This window comes from Nycticebus coucang, chromosome X (genome assembly GCF_027406575.1).
Source record: "Nycticebus coucang isolate mNycCou1 chromosome X, mNycCou1.pri, whole genome shotgun sequence".
In the NCBI taxonomy this organism is placed as follows: Eukaryota; Metazoa; Chordata; class Mammalia; order Primates; family Lorisidae; genus Nycticebus; species Nycticebus coucang.
Window position 1 is genome coordinate 60708885 of NC_069804.1, and position 21190 is coordinate 60730074.

The 21190-nt window shown below is 43.3% G+C and overlaps 1 protein-coding gene across 18 annotated transcripts in view; it reads right to left on the reverse strand.

Moving 5' to 3' along the window:
- The window catches only part of HUWE1 (HECT, UBA and WWE domain containing E3 ubiquitin protein ligase 1), a 163953-nt gene that overhangs the window by 11368 nt on the left and 131395 nt on the right, over positions 1-21190 (reverse strand). For 16 of the 18 annotated variants that reach the window (XM_053581182.1, XM_053581185.1, XM_053581190.1 and 13 more), the window contains 21 exons: positions 17351-17523; positions 16850-16998; positions 16014-16089; positions 15109-15207; positions 14417-14550; positions 14063-14231; positions 12579-12807; positions 11726-11904; positions 11422-11511; positions 11103-11257; positions 9628-9673; positions 7628-7909; positions 6052-6307; positions 5724-5854; positions 5042-5256; positions 4677-4965; positions 4438-4540; positions 3273-3819; positions 2003-2606; positions 1149-1270; positions 872-1028 (listed from right to left, as the gene is read on the reverse strand). In XM_053581182.1, the coding sequence (XP_053437157.1) occupies positions 872-1028; positions 1149-1270; positions 2003-2606; positions 3273-3819; positions 4438-4540; positions 4677-4965; positions 5042-5256; positions 5724-5854; positions 6052-6307; positions 7628-7909; positions 9628-9673; positions 11103-11257; positions 11422-11511; positions 11726-11904; positions 12579-12807; positions 14063-14231; positions 14417-14550; positions 15109-15207; positions 16014-16089; positions 16850-16998; positions 17351-17523 (4205 nt within the window). The remainder of the gene's footprint in view (positions 1-871; positions 1029-1148; positions 1271-2002; positions 2607-3272; positions 3820-4437; positions 4541-4676; positions 4966-5041; positions 5257-5723; positions 5855-6051; positions 6308-7627; positions 7910-9627; positions 9674-11102; positions 11258-11421; positions 11512-11725; positions 11905-12578; positions 12808-14062; positions 14232-14416; positions 14551-15108; positions 15208-16013; positions 16090-16849; positions 16999-17350; positions 17524-21190) is intronic. The other 2 variants (XM_053581197.1, XM_053581200.1) reach the window with 2 other exon arrangements.

A 21190-nucleotide genomic window follows, 5' to 3' on the forward strand; every position in this document is an offset into this window, starting at 1 on the left:
TTCTTCACTTTTTTTCCCAGTTTGCTTTCCCATTTTAATAATGAGAATAATATTATCTAACCTCACAAAAAATAAGTATGTAGTAAAGTGGATAGACAGTACCTAGCCCATAGGTGTTAAATAAATAGTAGCAGTGAAGAATGATCAAAGGCCAAATTCTGTCTGAAGAGCCTTATATAATTCTCATGGAGCAAAGAAAGAATATCCTTCTTCTATCACCTCAACTTCTAGGACACTGTGGGGAAGCAAAGTGGTAACTAAGTAAGCAGGCAAGAGCTAGGGGGACCCATGACTAGGATGAGGCTGGGAGAGAACAGAGATTGCTGAAAGAAAACCCAGCTCTATTCCTTGATCCAATCGTTTTATCACCCTGGGTTTTAGCTTTCTTCCTGATAAAACAGGGAAGATGATAGAGATATAGCAATTTGAAAGTGTTCTTAGAATTTTTATACCCTGAAAACTACACAAAAGCAGAGTATATTCTGACTCTACCCATACTGAAGCTTAGTGAAATGTGGGCACATCTTTGAGGTGAAGTCACCTCAGCAGCCTTCTCGTGGGGCTCTTACAGGTACCTAGAATGGGGAGAGAGGGGACATTGCTATTCCCATGCATTCTTTTTCCTTCACCAAGCACTGATTACCTGCTCTGTGCCAGAAAATAGGTATGAGTAGAGAAACCCAACCTTGCTCTCAAACTGAGCAGAGGGAAGCAGATTACAGCCCAATTATGACAAAGGGAACATGGGGGCTATGCTTATAGGAACATGGTGGAGGCAGATTCAGCCTGGGGACTCAGGGAAGACTGCCAGAAAGAGGTAACACTAAGTGGAAGACCTCAGAAAGTCTGAATGCTTTACTCTGGCCATTACCTATCTGTTTACAAAGGGTATAACCCAGATGGCGGGCTCCATTCAGTAGCAGCTTGAGAACAGTGTCCCGGGTTCCAGAGTCCCCACGTGAAAGCTGTAGTAACACATTGGCTGCATCCTCTAGCCCTTCTTCAGAACAAGAGTGGGATGTCAATACCTAGGGAGAAAGGATAAGCTCTGAGAACTCCCAGCCAAACAGAGAAAACAAAAGCATTATTTGCCCTGTCTGTCCTTCCTCCGCCCCAACCCTGGCAAGTCAGAAGAGGTATGGACTTACCTCCACAGAAAGTTGTAGCTGGTTTTCGGTGAGACCAGAGGACACCATCTTGAAGTCTGTATTGCTGCTGCCTCCATCATTCATCTTGGCTGGAGATTTGCTGCCCTTAGTAGTAGTAGAAGCTTTGAAGAAACAGAAAAAATCCTGTGAAACTTGTGAGTTAGATACTTAAGTGGAAGAACCAAAGAACTGCTGAACTCTCTAGGGCTTTTAAAATATGGGAAAAGAGTTGAAATGAAAACCTACCTACCACAGCCAAATTGAAATGACTTGGATGCTAAGGAGTCTTATGACTATACGTTCTAAGGTGACAACCCGAGGAATTTCTTTCAACTGTTATCCTGCCAGCTAGCCTCCTCCAGTCTTCTAAAAACCTACTTCTTCAGATAATTCTTACCAATCTGCTGCAGGGCTCATTCCCTTAACATCCTGGGATGATATGCCTACTCTGATTCTCCCTATATCCTGCTTACATTTGAACTATTTCCTATGAGAATTGGCTACCTCAACCAGGATAGAAAGGCTGAGTTCCTTGAAGATAGGGACCTTTCTCTTTTCTCCTTTTGGTGCCTAGCCTAGGGAGGCCACATTCAGTGAATACCTGTTTGCTATCACAAGAGTGTGTGTGTGATATGGAGACAGAGGTAGGGGAGGTGGAGCAAAGGGGAAGGAGAGGGAAAGAAGAGGGATGGGGGGAGAGAACTGGACAGAAGAGAATAAAAATGAATACATTCTGCCCTCAAAAACACAAACCAAGCTGATGGCTATTATTTAGGAAGGACTACTGGGATGGGGGGGAGTAAGATGGGTGCCCTAGTATACACCCCAGAAACCCAGCCTACATCCACACTTACTTGAAACAGTAGCAGTCGTAGGGGTAGTCACTGTGGTCGAAGCAGCTACGGCAATGGTGGAAATTGCCGTGGCAGCAACCAGGGCTGGAGCAGGAGTGATAGGCGTGGTTGCAGCAGAGGGAGTGGGCGTGGTAGAGGCAGCAGTGGTGGTAGTGGTGGTGGTGGTAGATGTAGTTGAGGTGGCTGTAGTAGTGGAGGAAGCACTGCTACCTGTGTTAGCCTGTGCTTCTGACACTTTATTTTCTGGGAGAGCAATTGAGATGAGAGAAAGGAGTCGAAGGAGTTTCTCTGTTAAGAGAGAGCTCCGGCGGATGACTGGGTGTGACAACATGTTCATGAGCTGCCCCAGTGGAGAGGCCTCAAGGCTGTACAGAGAAGTTTCCCCCTCACCACCAGCGCTCACTGGCACTGACTTCACAGAATTCTTCCCTTTCCGGCTAACATTCATGTTGTCCAGTTTTACCAGTAAATCCCAGAAGTCTGTACAAATGCCACTGCTAGTGGATTGTGAGGAGCATGGGCTGCAGGCCTTACTGCCCCTCTCCCGATCACTCTCACAGTTTGTTTCTTTGGTCCGCTGCTGTGTGAAGTGGCTTGGGAATACCTGCCAGGAAAAGAAGGATAGGCTTGGTTTAGGGGGTCTCCAGAGAGGATAAGCCTTCCTGACAGAGAAAGACAGGTAGTTCCCAAATGGTTTCCTTTGGACAGCTTTGGTAACATGGGGAAATGTCATATATGAGTTTTATCCAACAGATAGTGAAGCAACCTTGAGAAATGAACAAGGGCTTTGCAACAAGACTGATTAGCAAACTTCTCTGAGCCTTGGCCTCTGTACTTATAAAATGGGGAAGACTACACTACCTTGCAAAGTTGTTGAGATTAAAAGATATAATGCATTTTGCACAGTAACTGGCAAAAGGCAGACCTTCACTATGTAGTATCAATGCATATTATTGTGAGAAGACTAATCACATCAGAACTAAGTACAGCCCCATCATTTCCTAGTCATAGGACAAAGCCACTAATATCCTAGCCTCTTCCTTTGTAAAACAAATCATATAAACCACAGTTGTTTTGAGGATTAAAATAATGCACAAAAATGGTTAAGGAATGAGGATAAAAATCCCACAAATTCATTTATTGGACAATTTCCCAGGAACAACACAGGGCTCAACACTTAAAATAGCAGCAAAGTGAAGACTTATTAACCCAAGGGTTCAGATTTTACCCAAGCTGTTGCTGCCACCCCTCTTCTGTTCAGGCCCCTCACCTTGGCCAATTGAATGAGTGTGTCCAAAACATGTCTGCAGACAACAGGAGCAGCTTGGGGGTGGATGTGGACTGTGGAACCACTGCTTGCATGCTTCTCGGTATGTTTGCGCCCCCCTGAACGCTGGATCTGGAATATATTAGTTCTGCAGCCTAGGGCTGCATCCATGGATACTGAGAGCCAGGAAAGCTGGTTGGAGCTTTTAGATTCCATCTTATGTAGCAGGTCCAGGGGACGGTTCTCATGGCTGCCTGACCCACAGCTCTTGCTTGACTTTTTGCCCCTTTCCTCACTTGTGGTGAGCTTGGGTGTTTCAATGCATAGCTCACTCTCACTGCTGCGCTGCAAGATGGAGAGTAGGCTGCGGATGACCCAGTGGCGAGTCTGGGCATGGTAGCAGAGATTTCTCAGTACTCGGTGTAGACGACTAGTATTAAGCTTTGGCTCATCCACGAAAAGTAGGACCAGGAGACAAGATAGGGCTTCATGGTCCAGAAGGAGGCGCCCTCGGAGGCGAAGAAGAGTGTCCACATTACTGCCAGAAGGTCTAAAAACAGAGCATAGTTTCTGGGTAACACTTCAGCTAGAGCTCTGGGATTAGGTATAAGCCTAGGAGAGGGAAATGAACTGAATACTTCCAGGGAAGCTTGAGAAGGGAGGTTATCCAGTATAAGGGCACCCTTCATAGTAACAGCTGACCTCTTAAGTGTCTACTATTTACCAGGCACTTTACAGTGACTATAGTATCTTCCTCACAGGGCTGCTATACAGACTAGGGAATTACTCATTTTTGAGATGAACAAGAGGCTCAAACAGGTTAAGTGACTTGCCCTACGTATTATATGACTGAGAAGAGAGCAGAGATTCCAGCCCAGGTTTGTATCATCTACTGATTGATAACTAAAACTAGATGTTACAATCTCAGGGCAAATTGGTTTTCCTTCTTATTAAAACCAGAGCTAGGTACGTGCTGCCAGCCTGGCTTTGTAATTATGCTTTTTAATAGCTAGACTATCAAAAGGCAAAATCCAAAGAACTAGCTCTCCCACTCATTTAAGGAAATGTCCTAGAAAGGTCAAACAGCCTATCAGGATTTCAGCTTCTCCACTTGAGTTGACCTTATAGACGACTGGTGGCATGGTAAGGTGAAGAAAGACAAAGGTACCTGTTATGGCTGCTGCTACCCCCCATCTGGAAGGTGCCACCTCTCTGTACAGCAAGACGAGTATACTGGACCCCACGGTTGCCGCTCAGGCGACTGGTGAAAGCTGGGAAGAAAGAAAAAGAAAATTAAAATAAAGGAAGGTGGTAAACTTGGTCCAGGTAATATAGTGTGGAACAAATAGAACCTCTTCTGGGCAAAGCTAGACATTCCAGAGCCCTCCCATTTGACTCCCTCTGTACCAGGGCTTCGCAGAATGGCAGAGAGTGCAGAGGTGCTGCTGTGCCCAAACAAACGTTCGTGCATGAGCTGCCGCTGTCGGGCTTCCTGCTCTCGTCTCAGGGCTTGAGCCTCAGCTGCGATGTCAGGTGGCATCACAGCCAACACACTGTCCTCCATGTCCTCTAGGACACTACGGCGCAGGTCTGAGGGCAGAGTTTGAATGAAGGTGACAGGGTCCATGGGGGTATCTGAGCTGGCATTCTGTGCCAGTTCCCGTCGCTGTTGCTCAGCTCTCTGTTGTGCCAGCACCTACCAAGCAGAAAAAGTCAAGGGTGGAATATGTTCTTCCATGCAGCCTTGCCCCACCATTTTCCGGCTCACATACTTCCTCCTGAATGGCTGGAGGGAGGGCAGCCAAGAACTCAGGGCTCACTTCAGTCACACCAGGATTTCCCACCACTGCAGGAGCTGAGCTATTTGTAGAGGGAGCAGTCCGGGTTGGTGGACGGATACCCAGCTGGTTCTGCAGAACTTCCCGACGAATGTCATCAGGCAGAGCAGCCAGAAAAGAGGGGTCCACACCTTCGGGGAGACTGATACCTGATGGAAGAGGCAAGATGTGAAGAGACTCGCACCTGTACTGATGCCTGATTTGTACTTGGAATAAAGAAACATGTCATTATTAGCAAAGAACAGGGGATGTATGGAAAAGACCCACTCACCTTGCCTGGCCTCAGAATAGCTCTTTTTATATGATAGGTTCTTTGTGTATACTGTCACTTAACCTTTATAAAATCTCTACCATTTAGACATTATCACCCCCCTAGTATCAATGAGGATCAGAGGCTCTATGTTGTAAACTTAAGATGTGGCAGAGTAGGGGAATCTGAGTAAGCTAGGTCACTCCCCAAAGCTGGGTTCATCCTATCATACCACACCAGCATCCCTATACTGCCAGTCCTTTTCCCTTTATACACATGATTTCCCCACATAGCTGGAACTGTTTGGCTGGTGGCTATCACAAGCCAAAACTACTCTAGGATGACCTGAGCCTACATGGAACTCACCTGCAAGGGGATCTTCTTCTTCACTGCTTGTTGAAGGAAGTGGTTCTTCTAGGATTCCTCGGGAATCTGCCCCAGAAATAGCCACAGCAGAATCTCTGGTAGAAGAACTCTCAGAGGATGCAGGGGGAGAGCTGAGGGAATTCATGCTCAGGTTGATCTCTGTATTATGTCTTCCCATTTATAAAACACTCCCTACAATACCCCTTTCTCATAGAAACCAGATTTATCTCCCCAGCCTAACAAGCACGTTCATTTATTAACAGGTAAGAATGTGGCTTGAAACACCCTCCAACACATCCTAACCTTCTCTTGCCCACATAATGCTTACTTGTCCTCAGGTGGCTGGGAAGGTTCCCTTGTCCCATCGCCCCTGCCTTGAGCTTCTGCCACTACTGGAGGGACATCTCCAGGAGTGGAGATGCCTGTGGTGGGCTGCTCAGAACTCCCAGCTGCTGAGGTGTCACCCACAGCCTCTTCTAGGGTACAGGAAGCCAGGCTGCTGGTGTCCATGGGAGAGCCTTCCAACTGACTGCTAACAGCTGTCAGTGCATCAGAATCCTCAGCTCTCTCTGGGGAAAGAGAGGCTAGGAAAAAAAATCATAGGGAGAAGTTAAATCTCTGCCTGCAATCAATACAACATGAGAGATAAGGTTGCTTTCTTTGGGGCAGTTGGTTCACACTTTGTGCTGAAAAGTTGTTCCCCAATCTCACCTGCTTTTCAAGGCTCAGCTCAAGTCTTTTTATCAATTGTTTATCAATTGTTGAAAATTTACTGCGTTCCAGGCATGCCTAGAACACACTAAATGGGCTACCTAGGCACACCAGGTAAGGGATCTTGATACTTTCAGATTCCTTGTGCAGGTACCATTTGTACACATATGTCATCTGTTTATCTAAAGAAACAAGGTTCCTTGAAGAAGAAAACCCCAACACCTTAAGGTTTCTCCAGATACCGTGCTGAGAAAAATTGAGGTCTCATTTCAAACCAGGGGAAAATTGTGCCAGTGTCTGCCAGAAAGACAAGGTAACTACGTGTGTGAGGTGATGTGCTTGCCATCCTGGGAACTATGGAAAGTGAGTAAGCTTTAGAGTTAGATGTAATTTTTTTTTATTTTTTTAATTAAATAATAACTGTATACATTAATGCATTTATGTGGTATAATGTGCTGATTTTATATACAATTTGGAATGCTTACATAAAAATGGTTAACATAGCCTTCACCTCAATTAAGTGACTTTGGGCTAATTATTTCACTTCTGAGTTTAAGTTTATTTGTGGTGATAACACCATCTACTTTACAGGCCATCTCAAAAGTTGTCATACATAGGGAAACTGGGAAATTGTGAATAAATGGACCTTACTTACAAAATATGAATCATGAAATTTTAAAAATAAAGTTAGGTTTAGCCACAATTTCCCAGTTTCCCTATGTATGGTGACTTTTAGGACACCCTATACTTTGGAGAGATTTAAAAAAAAAAAAAACATACAGAATCTTGCCATGTTGCCCAGGCTGGACTTGAACTCTTGGGCTCAAGGGATCCTCCAGAGTAGCTGGGACTACAGAGGTATGTGCCGCTGTACCTGGCTGGAGAGTTATTTTTAAAGTTAAATAATAAGCCTGGAAAAATAGCCCAGAAATAGAGTAATTGTCTGTATAAATGGTATCATCACCAGTATTAAGACACTCAACCATAATCACCTGAGGACACAGGTGAACCAAACATACTTCTCCTAAGAAAACTAATATGTAAGCTGAGATTGAGGGCTACTATTGTAAGCTACTATTGAGGGCTTTAGCTAATACTATTTCTCTCAAGCTAGAGAGTGAAGTTAGAAAGTTATCTATTCTTCCCTCCTGCTCCACCCTAAGCACCCAACCAAAAGTCGAAATTCTACTCACTTATAGTGGGAGCTGGGGATAATTCCATCTGAGTTGTTTCTGCTTCTCCACTTGGCCTTGTAGGACCCAATTCCTCTGGCTCTATAGGCATCAATAGCTGTGTAGAATGCCCCGCTTCTCCAGCTGGGGACTGCAGTTCCCGAGAAACCTCCCCCATGGCTGGTGGGAGTGGTGGTTGCTGTTGTGAGGCCTGTGGAGTGCCAAGAGTCTCTTTGGACTCAGATGTTGCTGCATCAGTTGAAGACGGGGTTGTTGGGTAGCTGTCAGGCAGAGGAGTCCCATCTTTCTCGGAAAGAACAATAATGGGGGTTAGGGGACAATTGGCTAATGATGGGGAACTACCCCGATCAGCACATGTGACTTGACAAATATCTCACCTAGCCACATATATAGGACCCTTCCCTACCAATTGCTCCAAGAACAGCTTTGGTCTAGTTTACCCAGGATGAGGGCTAAGGCACAGTGCTATCTATGGCCCTAAGAACTGGAGATGTAATTCTTTGTGGAACCTAAGAATAAAATCCTTTTTGCATCCCAGGTGGAAGAGGAAGATTTTTATAATACATAGATAGGGTGAGGCTAAATACCTTTGTTGGTACACAGAAAATCTACCTACCAAAAGCCTATTAATCCTCTTAGTTCCTTATCTATTTAGAGTAAGAAATGGTTAGAATTTCCCTCATAACTCTTAATGTATGGTTCCCATTCCCTCTGTACATTCTTGTTCTATTATTGAGTATAGTCATTATATAGTTAAAGAACAGCAAAATGTTTGAGGTCATGCCCAAAGGGAAAATATTCAATTATACACCCCAATCAATAAAGGACAAATCACTTTATGATATCTGTGCTCACTCTAAATATCATCTGTCCCCTTTCACCTTTCTTTTCTTCCAATACTCATTAACCAAGAACATTCATGACTGTGTTTAATGAAGGCAACACTGTCAAGACTAAATGTGAATGAATATGCTGCACACAAGGGAAAGCAGTAAGTTGTATAGTTATCTTCTAATTGGGGTCTAATTCTAATATCCCTACCCCACAACAATACAACTTACTACCTCACCCCGGCATGAGCAGAATCCTCCAATAAGTGCAGAAGGCAAAAAGCCATTTTACCTGGTGGCAGACCTCTCCAAAGACCTTTTACTAATAAATTTAGGGCACTAGGACATTTACCCTCTTTCATTGCTTTAAAAAAATACTGTGTAGACCTTGGTCCACTCATTTCCCAACTCAAGTACCAAAGAAGACAGAAGTGTAGGTAAGCAGAAGAAAGGTCTGAGGAAATAGGGGTGGGGGAGACATATGATATCATCCAGACCAATTGTTAGAATCACAAAATGGCTACTGACCATTGTTAAGAAGATTACAAAAACAGAAAACATGTGGTCATACCATTTAGCCCACAGAGCTACCTTCCCCAAAAGCAGAGTACCCAAGAACCAATAAAACTGGTTCCATGAACCAATAAAATTTAGATAAAACATTCCACCAACATAATAAAAATATTTTGATACCAAAGAACCATAAAGAACATACTTCTAAATACAAAAAGCGGGTCTTTTAATGGAATAAATTCAGCTTTATGAAAAAGGCATTAAAGCTCCCTGATTTTGCTCATTTCTATGGAGGACTGGCATTTGAGAACCACTTTTCATGAAGTTGTTCTCATGAAGAACCATACCACTGTGGTCAAAGGATCAATAACTTGAAAGATGTACATGCTTAGTTCTTGCTACCCATGACAGAATGAAGCATAACCAGAACAAGAACCTAAACAGAGCATTAGAGGGCAAGTGTACCACCGTGGGAAAGACAGTAGACTGTATAGTTATCTCCAAGATGGGGTATGACCCTAAAACTATACAATCTACTACCTCATCCCACAGAGCACCAATATTCATCTTCAGCCCACATGGGCCAGCTACTCAGAAGGGTCAGGAGGAAGACTAAATGATCAATCAGTAAAAAGGGGGAAAGGGAAGGAGAGTTACCTGAGAGATTCTGTTCAGTGGAGTCATTTGTCTTAGATGCAGTACACTGCAAAGAGAAGACACAGACCAATGTGGGACCTTGCAAACATGTAAGATAGGCAACAGTCATTAACTTGCACCTAAACTATCTAGGAGCTCACTAACCTGAAGGACAATGCTTTGGCCGGGTGACCAAAGGAATGTAACGACTTCATCTTGCAAATATATGCCCAATTTCTTTATATACATTTGTGTTCAAGAATGGCTTGGGGGCAAGGGAGAAATTGCAAGGGGTGGGGAAATTGAACAATAGGAGGAAAGGATAATAAAAACTACCTTAGGGCTGGGTCTAAAGACTAGCAATTTCTTAGATTCGCTTATATATTTTTCCCTTCCTTGGGCTTATTTTGTCCACTTGAGCCTTTTCAGTCACATGCTAAGTTTGTTTACTCTCCAACTTTTATCATGCACTTGAAACAATGTTACTGTTTTTTACATAAAAAAATTATTTTTAAGTCTCACTCTCTTGCCCAAGTTAGAGTGCTGTGGCTTCATTATAGGACACAGCAACCTCAATCTTCTAGGTTTAAGCTATCCTCCTGCTCTAGCCTCCCAAGTAGCAGGGACTATAGGTCTCCACTCACAATACCCAGCTATTTTTTCTATTTTTTAGTACAGACGAGATTTCAAACTCCTGAGCTCAAAGAGATTCACCTGTCCTGGCCTCCCAAAGTGCTAGGATTGCAGGTGTGTGCCACTGCACCCAGCCAGGTAAAAAGTTCTATATGAAGATACTTGTTAGATAAAGTTTGTTATTATAATCAAATATTTCAATACCCTTATTTTTAATCTATCTGATAGCCTCACTGCTGAGTAGGATAAACTAAATTTTACTCGAGTCTTTTAATTTCTTTTCATTTCCACCGGTTTTATTCATATGTATTTAAAAGTTGTACTGCTTAAAGTCCCAGAAATTTCAGAAAAAAAGTAGGTAGCTTCCTTGTAAGCCAAAATCATGTTATTAGCAATCTTATAAATGTGAGCCCTACTAGAAAATGACATGTGGTAACAGTGTTCAGAGTATGAATATTTTCTCTGATCTGACACTCAAGTTGAACAAATTCAAATGATGGAAGAGAATCATCTTGAGTAAGGTTTTCTACACTGGCAGTTCACTAACAGAAGTGAAAATGAATAACCAAGAGAATGAGGTTAGTCAAGGTTCTCCTTGTCTAATTGTAGTACTCAGAGGTAGAGACTATGGCAGTCTAACTAATGAGTGAGAAGCTATTCTGGTGTTTGGTCAGACACTGGAAAATAATTTTCCCTCTGATTTGAATTTTTTCCCCTACAAATAAGGTGAGCATATGGTGAATTTGGAATGAAAAATTTCCCAGGTTCTATGTGTAAGTCCTAGGACTCTGGTTTTCTATGTGCATGGAAAAATTGTACTAGGACAAAGCCAAAGAAGAATCTTCCCAGTCCTTGTGAATCACCTGCGCACTCTGATCCCTGTTCTCCTTATCTTCTTTGCCTTTCTCAGTTATCTTTGTTTCTTCCTCAGCCAGTTGTTTCCTGCGTTTCTCACGTCTTTCTTCCAGCTCCTCATCCCTCAGGAATTCCAGGTGATTGACAATGGGGACTTTAACCACTGTATTAAAGAAGTAAAGATTAGCGGCTGCTTTGGTGGGGGTCAGGGAGGAAGCTGAAAGACAGAGCTTGCTGCCACAGAGAACCAGAGAAACAATTTTCCATGTACTTGTGTCCTAGACCAGGAAGGCTCACTACTACCCTTATAACCAAGTTGTCACACACCTGAAACGCAGTCATGCATGCTCTCAGCATCAAGAACTTTGCATTCCTCTGTCCAGCGGGTCAGGGCTGTGGGGATGCTGGACAGGGTTCCTACAGAGGGAACAATGAGGAGTGAAATATTTGGCTTTGTCAAGTGTCAAATGATACTCAAAAATTGCAGCATTTCCCTAATAGGATCCAAGAAACTAATAGTTTTTGTTGCCCATGGCTAAGTCATTGATTGGTTCTGTATCCTATAAAATGGGTTTTTTCTCCAGGGCAGACACTGATACTCTATACCCTCCCTTTTACCAAACAAACTTGCCTGCTTGGCTGGTAGCTGTGCTTTGGTCATGGAAAAAGTCATCCAGCAGTTCATCATCAGACCTGGCAATGATGTGGACATCATCATTGCCAACTAGAAGGCGGGCCCGGCCCCGGCTTTGTAGGGGAAGGCTGCTGCTCAGCTGAAGGATGTCAGCAGCAGCTGAGGGACCAAGCAACCTGTAGGGTGATATTGTGGGTACCATGATCATTCTAAGTACATAGGCGTCCTGCAATCTGGTATGGTGAGATCCTTTTCCAGTATCCTCTATTAAATCTGTAACACAATTATGGACCTTATCATGCTACAATCAAGTCATAGTCACTTTTCTGAGTATCACTGAATATCACACTAGAGTTTAGAACTTTATTTGGACTGAGGTTACATATTATTCCATAGCTCCTGGCACAAAGTGAGTATCACTGACTTTCATGTGCCAGGTATTGTGTTAAATTATATTGCCTCCCTTGTACCACCTCTAGTCTGTGTACCAGCCACTATAACACTTACATTCCTTTCTTTCACCACTTAAAATTGTTTCTCCCCACTACTCTAAGCTGGAAAGCAGCGCTCTTATCCTGTCTATATCTGAAGTGTTCAGTGGCTAGCATATGAGATACTTAATTCCTGAACGTATGCACAGGACTTTCAAGCAAAAGAATATGTTATATAATTTGGTATTACCCTAAAGATGACATATATAACTCACAAAGAAATTGGACAGATACCTAATTTGTGTGTCTGACAAGAGCATTAAGTACTGGACTGTTTCTTCTCAGGTTGAGCTAAGACTGAAGCACAGGGAAAATTCTTACAAGTGCACTGGTGAACCCAACAGACCTTTATAACTTACCTCTGGAGTATAAGAGGAGGGTTGGGCTGACGATTTCCAGGGTAGTGAACATGAATGGTGTGGCCAGTATTGGCCGTCAGCTGCCTTAGGGTCCTCTGACTACGTCCAATGCCTTGGGTGAGACGAGTGGTAGAGGAGCCACTGCCCAGCGTCAGAGAACTGTGGTCTGCATGGCGTACCATCAGTGGGTGAGTGGTAGGGATATTTCCTGGGGATGGGGGGATGTCTGCTGCAAGGACAATATACAAAGGGGTCAGTGCCAAAAAGAAATTTCTTTCATAGTTATTCAAGCAGAACCATGTCTCCTGGGCCTTACTTCCTCACACGGAAACCTGAGCTTTGTCCTTTCTCCCTCATTCCCACACCTAATCTACATCACTGACACTACCGTAGCTTACACCATCATCTCTCACCTAGATACTCCAACAACCTCCTAAATAACCTTCTCCCAATCCATTCTCCACACTACAACCACAGTGATGCTTCTATACTTCTCAGACGCATGCTACTCCCTCCAACTCAGACTCCTCTCCTTCTTCTTAACCTGATTTTTTGTTCTTGTTCCTAACATGTCATTTCCTATCCTGCAATGTAATGCATGCTTACGTTTAATTTCTAATAGACTCCTATGAGGGCCAAAAACTGTTTTCTTCTTTACTGTGGTATCCCTAGTACCTAGGACACAGTGTATACTCTTTAAATATTATTCAATTTGCTGAAGGGACAGAAGTTCAACTATAATAAGACTAATAAAAACCACAAAACTGTAGACAAATCACAAAAGATAACCCAACCCATTTTTTTCTTTTGAGACTTTTTGTTTACAGGTGACAAACTGAGGCTCAAAGAGGTAAGCAATTATTTGGCCAAGACAATAGACCAGAACAGTGTTTTCTGCTATACCATCCTTGTGATTTGAGATCAAGACCTGCCCTATCAAGACAGCTTGATTCTAAGAACTTGACTCCTAACTTGAGGCTAAAACGGAACTTTGATGTTGATGTAGGAGGAAAGAGAGTCACTATCTCCCTTGTAAAGATGCAGCTTTGATGAACAGAGTGAATATGTTCAAATGCCAAGCTCCCCAATGCCAAGCTCACAAGTGTCCATCAAAACCTTCAAGATCCAGTGTTATAGACATAAGGATTATTGATTGCCCTGTCACTATAGTGTACACATTGGTGCCTGATGCAGTCAGCCTTGGTCTCACATCTTTTGTTTAATCAAGCAAATCATCAAGTTGTCCAGGCTCTAAAATAGTTGCCTATCTACTGAGATGAAGGGAAGAAAAGCAGCCTTTCACTATTCCTTCTTTTGGGTATAGGCTATTGAAAGAGATGAATTCAGATATCCCTTGACCCAGGAAGTCAGCATAGGAAAAGAAGATCTGTCTTTATCAGATTGATCTGGTTCACTGCTTGGCTTACCCTAGAGAAGGGTATAAGAATCAAGAGATAAAACCCAGCTGAGCCCTTGTATCTTACTAGCACTGGAGAACATGTTGTCAAACTCAATGATGAGATCATCCTCCCGGTCAAAGCGCTCAAATCGGACCAAGGGAGAAGCGTTCATATCAGGGTAATCCTCATCCAATTCCATCTCAGAGCCATCGTCGTCATCATCTTCATCTCCCTCTTCACCTTCATCATCCTCCTTAAGGGAAAACAGGAGATGGAGAATTGCTGGAGATAAGGGTTTTCTGAAGCCTGGTGTCATGGCCACATGTGCACATGAGAGAGGGAGGCGCTGAGTCTAGCAACCCAGACTGTTGGTTTTCTGTAGTTCTGTGTTCCCATGAAGAAGTCATCTGAACCAACCCAAACACAGTCCCCCCTCACCTGATCATCTTCCTCATCTTCCTCCTCCTCCTCCTCTTCATCCTGACTATCATCCTCATCCTCGTTACTGCCACTGCTGTCCTCTTCCTGAGTGTGCTCCTCCTCATCCTCAGGGTCCAGGATATTCATGGAATCTAAAACAAAGGGAGCACATTGGAGGACTATACTGAGTAGCTAGAAAACAGGCTACTGTGCAGGCCGGCAGACTGAATGGGAAGGCAAAGGGGTATCTGACTCTAGGAGAGGAAGACGAGGTCTAAGGTGTAAGCCAGCCCCAATTTCCTGAAAGTGTCACTCAATGCACCAACACACTGAGTGCAGAACTGCTATAGTGCTATAGGGTGGTGCTTGAGGAGCCATGGTGTAAGACTTGGCCAAGTTTGCTGGCGCCACCCTGTCTTTCCAGTTCTAATTTGTAATTGACTACATCTTGTTGGTAAGAGGGAATCTGGAGCGATGATAGCAAGTGGGTGAGAAGAAAGCGAACCAAGAAGTGACAAACTTTGGGCAAGCAGTAGAAAAATGTTATTTGAAAAACTGGCTGAGGATAAAGTGGATGGTATATATCAGCGCATGCAGACAGATGCTTCCTTATTCTGCACGTGGGCAGTTGCCTCCAGGAAAACCCTAGTGTAGTGTCTGTCAGACGTGCAGGGCAAGAAGGGAGGCCTTTCTGGCCTCGGCACTCTCACCTTCTCGGTTGGCCTGTAAGGTGGAAGCTTGGCTGAGGTTGGAAGGAGCTTCATCCATCAGCACGTCCTCTTGTGATTCATCCTCTCCACTTCTGCTCACTGAAGGTTACAGAGCAGAGCCTTCACTGAACAACAGAGGACTTCCCTTTCCAGACTGGGTATGCCTAAAGTAGCCTAGGTATAACTAGCAGAAATCCACTTTTGTGGATGAGGGAGAAGACCTGGATTCTCTGCTTTCAACTCACTAGGTAAGCTTGGCCAGTCAGTTTACCTGTCTGAGTCTCAGTTTCCTCATCTGTAAAGTGAAATTATCACATCTGCCCTGCTAATCCCACTAATTGTCAAACCACAGAGGATGCTAGATGTGAAAAAGCTTTGTAAAACTTAAGAATACACGTCTACTTCCAGTTATCCTTTGATTCTTTAATCAATAAAGTAACACATAAACACCCTTGGAGCCAGTTGATGGTAGGGTACCTTAGTTTTCTTTCTAAGATTTAAAAAGGGCTACCCTAGGGAATGATCACTCTCTTTATACTACTGAGACTCAGAGGCGGAAAGCCCCTGGACTTCATCGAAGAACTAAAAGGAAAACACTTCCTGACCCTACAGACTCTTCTAGGCCTCCATGAATAAACACTCTTAATGTGCCTGATGTATCATCTATGCTGATGGCCACTCCCCCCAACCCCCAAACCCTTCCCCACTACACTTGAGACCTGCCACAGGCCTTTAGATGGCTTGTTAGTTTCTCATCTGTAAGACTGTCAACATCAAAACAAGCAGCAATCTAGGCTGGCTATGAGCCCTTAGGCAGAGCTGAGCAAGCAGATGATGAGAAAAAGGGTCCTCCCAAGAGAGACTGAGGCAAAGGAAGAGGCTATACTCAGTTCTGGGGCTCTCACCTATAATTGTACTGTTCCCAGATCCGCCATCCCTCTCAAGCAACTCATCTATCAGGTCCTCCAGCTCATTCTCAACCTGGAGAGAAATAGAACATACATATGGATGCACACAAGTCTATCATTGTGCTAGCACCGAAACCCTAAAAAAAAAGCCAACAAGGGAGCATACATTTCTACGATAATATGTGACAGAGAATATTACATAAATAAAAACCACATACTTGGTGCTCATAGCACAGAAACTACCACGTGCTGCCAATCCACACTCAGACTGTCCTTCAAATAGGTCAATCCTAGTTATCTGATAACCAGGTTAGTCTTTATACTGTCTAGGAATATATATATGCAGATCTCCTTACAGCCAGCAGCTTAGGACTGTAGGCCCAATTTCTTACCCAATGCTACCAGCTCCGGAAATTACAATCCTTTCTTTAGGGTCATTATAGAAGACTGCCATTTTAATGAACCAGCAAAAGCTGGTGCTACAAGTATAAGGTGCTATTAAGGAGCATCTATTAATGACCAGAGCCAAGTAAATCAAAGACCCTGGGCCCAAAGGCCTCAGGCCAGCTTTCAACATCAACATTTCACCTGTGTCCAAGTTTTCGAGTTGGAATCTATACCATTTCATAGTACATGGCATCCTGGCTCTGCCCCCACCCCTCCTTTAATACAATTCAAACACATTTACTGAGCATCTACTAAACATACAATCCACATTCCTCTGCAAAGCAGACAGCATTGAGGCAAGAATCTAAAGTACTCACCCACCCATACCACCTCGGGATTTGGTTCAGCGCCGCAACAGGGAAATGCTGGGTGATCTGCCTCCCTACCTGCATCTCTTGTGAACTGAGCACCTCAGGCTGCCCAGCAATCACCACTGAGTCGGTTTCAGCCTCCCCATCCATGATATCCCCATCTGCCACCTCTGTCTGAGTGACATCATGATCCTCCTCCTGCACTTCTGCTTCCCCAGGCTCGCCTGAAACAATCAACCAACCAGCAAAATAATCAAAGGGTGCCTATGTGCTGGGCACCATGAGGCAAGCACAAAGACAATAAGATCTCTTCCTTGGGCAAGTTTACAAGTTCTCAGAGAATAAATGAATGGGTGACAAAGGAAAAGACAAGGCTACGTGTGAGGAGAGCCAAACAAGGCTACAATTTGAAGGAATTCTTTGTGGGGCAGATTCCCACACCACTATAACAGATCTCAGGAAGGCCAGAAAGTTCCCAGAGAAACAATACCCAGTCACAACATCTGTGCTCTCAGGCCCATAAAGCAACTACTCCCATACCTCCAACTCTCCAGTCCACTGGCTCTGATTCCCTACCTTGGTCTTGCTGGTTGCTATTGGAATCCTGAGAGGCTCCTTGGGCATCTTGTTCAGACTTGTTCTTATTGGAAGCACTCTTGCTGCCAAAAAGGCTACTGGGCTGGTTCACAATCCGGGAAAGTGTTTCCAAAGGCTTCAGAGCAGCATTGACTGTGTTGGCCATGTTGGGACTGAGATAAAGAAAGATAAAGACATGAACTGTGCACAGAAATACCAGGTGTCCTCTAAATGCTACTGAAGTTCCTACAACAGAAGCTACTAAGACAGAAAAGGGCACAAAAATCATAGGGCATTCTACTTATTTATAAGAAAAAAATATTCAGTTTAAAAGTCTTCAAGGAACCCACCCTAAAAGCAAGGGGTTAAATCAATGTCTTTATTTGATGGGACTGTGGCAAACATGTGAGTAACAAATTCATTTCTTTTTTTTTTTAAGGAAACTTTTTTTTTTTTGGAGACAGAGTCTTACTATGTTGCCCTGGTATCACAGCTCACAGCAACCTCTAACTCTTGGGCTTAAATGATTCTCTTGTGGCAGCCTCTCAAGTACTTGAGACTACAGGCACCTGCCCCAACACCTGGCTATTTTTTGGTTATAGTTGTCATTGTTTTTGGCAGGCCCTGGGCTGGATTTGAACCCACCAGCTCTGGTGTATGTGGCTGGCACCCTAGATGCTGAGCCAAAAGAACAAGTCTTAACGGGAAGTCAAAATGCCCCAGATGATCATGTGCAAGTTAAAGAAGCCATTCCTCAAACATACTCAGGCTGTGTGAAAACGAAACAAAACCAAAACAACAAATACCAGCATTTAGCCCTCAAGTCTTAAAAACTTAAAGGAACACAATAAATGATTCAACTCCTGTGAATTTCAAACTATACTCTTTAGGGCTTCCTAGGGTTTATTACAAGTAGCACAGGGCCTGCAGTTGGAGGTGTGGTATGATTTCTAAAGTATAAGGCTAAATAGGTTCCAATTAAAACCCAAGTGGCTCTGCTTTTACACTTTACCCACACACATCAGCACCCAGTGATCTCTGATACTATCCTGGCACCAAAAAGGAACCAAGGCTCATCAGAACAACTCTGATCCTAGGAATAGGGCAAAAAAGGTACAAGATGAGCCTGAGATATTTTCTTTTTCTTCTTTTTTTTTTTTTCAGAGACAGAGTCTTACTTTGTCACCCTCAGTAGAGTGCTATAGCAGAACAGCTCACAGCAACCTCCATTTCTTGGGCGTAGGTGATTTTCTTGCCTCAGCCTCCCAAGTAGCTGGGACTACAGGCACCCGCCACAACGCCCAGTTATTTTTTTGTTGCAGTTTGGCTGGGGTGGGGTTCGAACCCACTACCCTCGGTATATGGGGCCAGCGTCCTACTCACTGAGCCACAGGCGCTGCCCAAGAGATACCTTGTTGTGCCAAAATGTTTCCAAAAATTAGGGGGAGGGACTAAATATCATTATTACAGGCCCAACTTGAGTATCAAAAATAATGATGGTAATTAATTGGAACATACTGAATATAAAAAGAATCTGCATCAACAGGGAGATGGGAGTTCTTCATTACTAAAGTTTGCTAGATAATAACAATAGGAGAACCAGGAAAAAATTACTTTGCAATCAACAATGTAAGTGATGCAGGTAGCATTCCAAATCAAGACAAAAAACTACTGAGTTAAAAATCTCCAAGGCACAGAACGGTCACATGATCTCCATGAGCTCTCAGGCCATCACTTCATAGGTAACTTACTAATTACAAAGTGGAAATCTAATAGCCATCACCCAAACTACAGTCATCAAATTTAGCATTGATAAAAATGGGAAAAAATGTTATGTGTTGCCTGATGTGGTAAGAGAAGGCAAATTACACCTATGTGATATTTTTGCCAAAAATGTTTAACCTAACTTGAACTGTAAGGGAACAATTACACAAAGGTAAACTGTTGAGACATTCTATAAGACATCTAGCTTGTATTTTTCAAAATAGTCAAATGTCATAAAAAACAAGACACATATGTATATGACAACCAAATGTAACCTGTGATGCTACTGAACCTGGAATCCAAATACTCTCCTCCAGGGCGGCGCCTGTGGCTCAGTCAGTAAGGCGCCGGCCCCATATGCCGAAGGTGGTGGGTTCAAACCCAGCCCCGGCCAAACTGCAACCAAAAAATAGCCGGGCGTTGTGGCGGGCGCCTGTAGTCCCAGCTACTCGGGAGGCTGAGGCAAGAGAATCGCTTAAGCCCAGGAGTTGGAGGTTGCTGTGAGCTGTGTGAGGCCACGGCACTCTACCGAGGGCCATAAAGTGAGACTCTGTCTCTACAAAAAAAAAAAAAAAAAAAAACAAATACTCGCCTTCAGGCTATAAAGACATAATTGGAATAACTGAGGTAGTATGTGAATATGAAATACATGCATATATTGATTATCATATTAATGGTAAATTTCTTAGATATGATAATTGAATTCTAGCCATATAAGGTAGTATTTTTTCTTAGGAGATCTGTGTTTATTAAGTATTTAGAAGTTGAATATCACGTTGTTTGCAACTGATTTCAAATGATTCAGCTCCCAGAAAGAGAGGAAAGGAGGAAATAAAGCAAATGGAACAAAACGTTCAACACTGGTTATTCTAGGTAAGACATAGGGTGGTCACTATACTACTTGGAATTTGTTGAAAGTATTTCTTAAAAAATTGATGGGTCTGGGCTAGGTATGCTGGCTCATGCCTGTAATCCCAGCCACTCTGGGAGACAAAGATAGGCAGATCGCTTGAGCTCACAAGTTTGAGACAAGCCTGAGCAAGAGTGAGACCTTGTCTCTAAAAAATAGCTGAGCATTATGGCGGGTGTCTGTAGTCCCAGCTACTTGGGAGGCTGAGGCTGGAGAATTGCTTGAGCCCAAGAGTTTGAGGTTGCTAGATTAAGTTAAACTACACTGCCAGGTGTAGTGGCTCATGCCTATACTCCTAGCACTCTGGGAGGCTGACGTAGGTAGATAGCCTGGGATCAGGAGTTCTAGACCGCCTGAGCCAGAGTTGAGACCCTGTGAATACTAAAAATAGGAAAACTAGCCGAACCACCACAGCACTCTACTCAGGGCAGAGTGAGACTCCGTCTCCATAAATAAATAAATACATACATACATACATAAAGTTAAACTACACTTCAAGGAAGCAAATGGACCAAATGTGGAAGGCAGAACAAACTTTCTGCAGGACAGCAGGTCTGGTTTAAGAGATTCAGAGGACACAGTTAGATGTAATTAAGTCCCTTAATTGGATTCTTGTTTGGACAAACATCTTTGATTATGGACTTGGGCATCAGATAGAATGAAAATTTATTTACTTGGAAAAGTAGAGATCAGTAACTTAAAAAAAAAAAAAAAAACAACCCTATCCCTGTGTTACACGACAGATAGCACATATAGTGTAGTATGAATTTAGTAAAAAATGTCATGCACAAAAAAACATTCAAAGGTATCTAATAAGTTAAGAGTGGTACCTAGGTGGTGAATATGGTGTCTACTTTCTTATTTTTGCTCATCTTTATTTCTTATAACACACATATAATCTTATAATAGAAGGTTAATTTAAAATCTCAACTATTCCACTGTTCATTTTATTTCAAATTAAGGGGGTAACAAATGTTTTTGATATATGGATAACTTTTGTAATGCTTGAGTTGGGGTTATTAGTGTATGTGCCCATCACCCAAATAATGTTCACTGTACCAGTTAGGGAGGTTTTTGTCCCCTTCTCCTCCCAAAGGGTTATTTTTAACTAAAGCAGGAGTGTCCACACTCTGACATTGGAAGAAGTAGAATTGTTTTGGGCTACA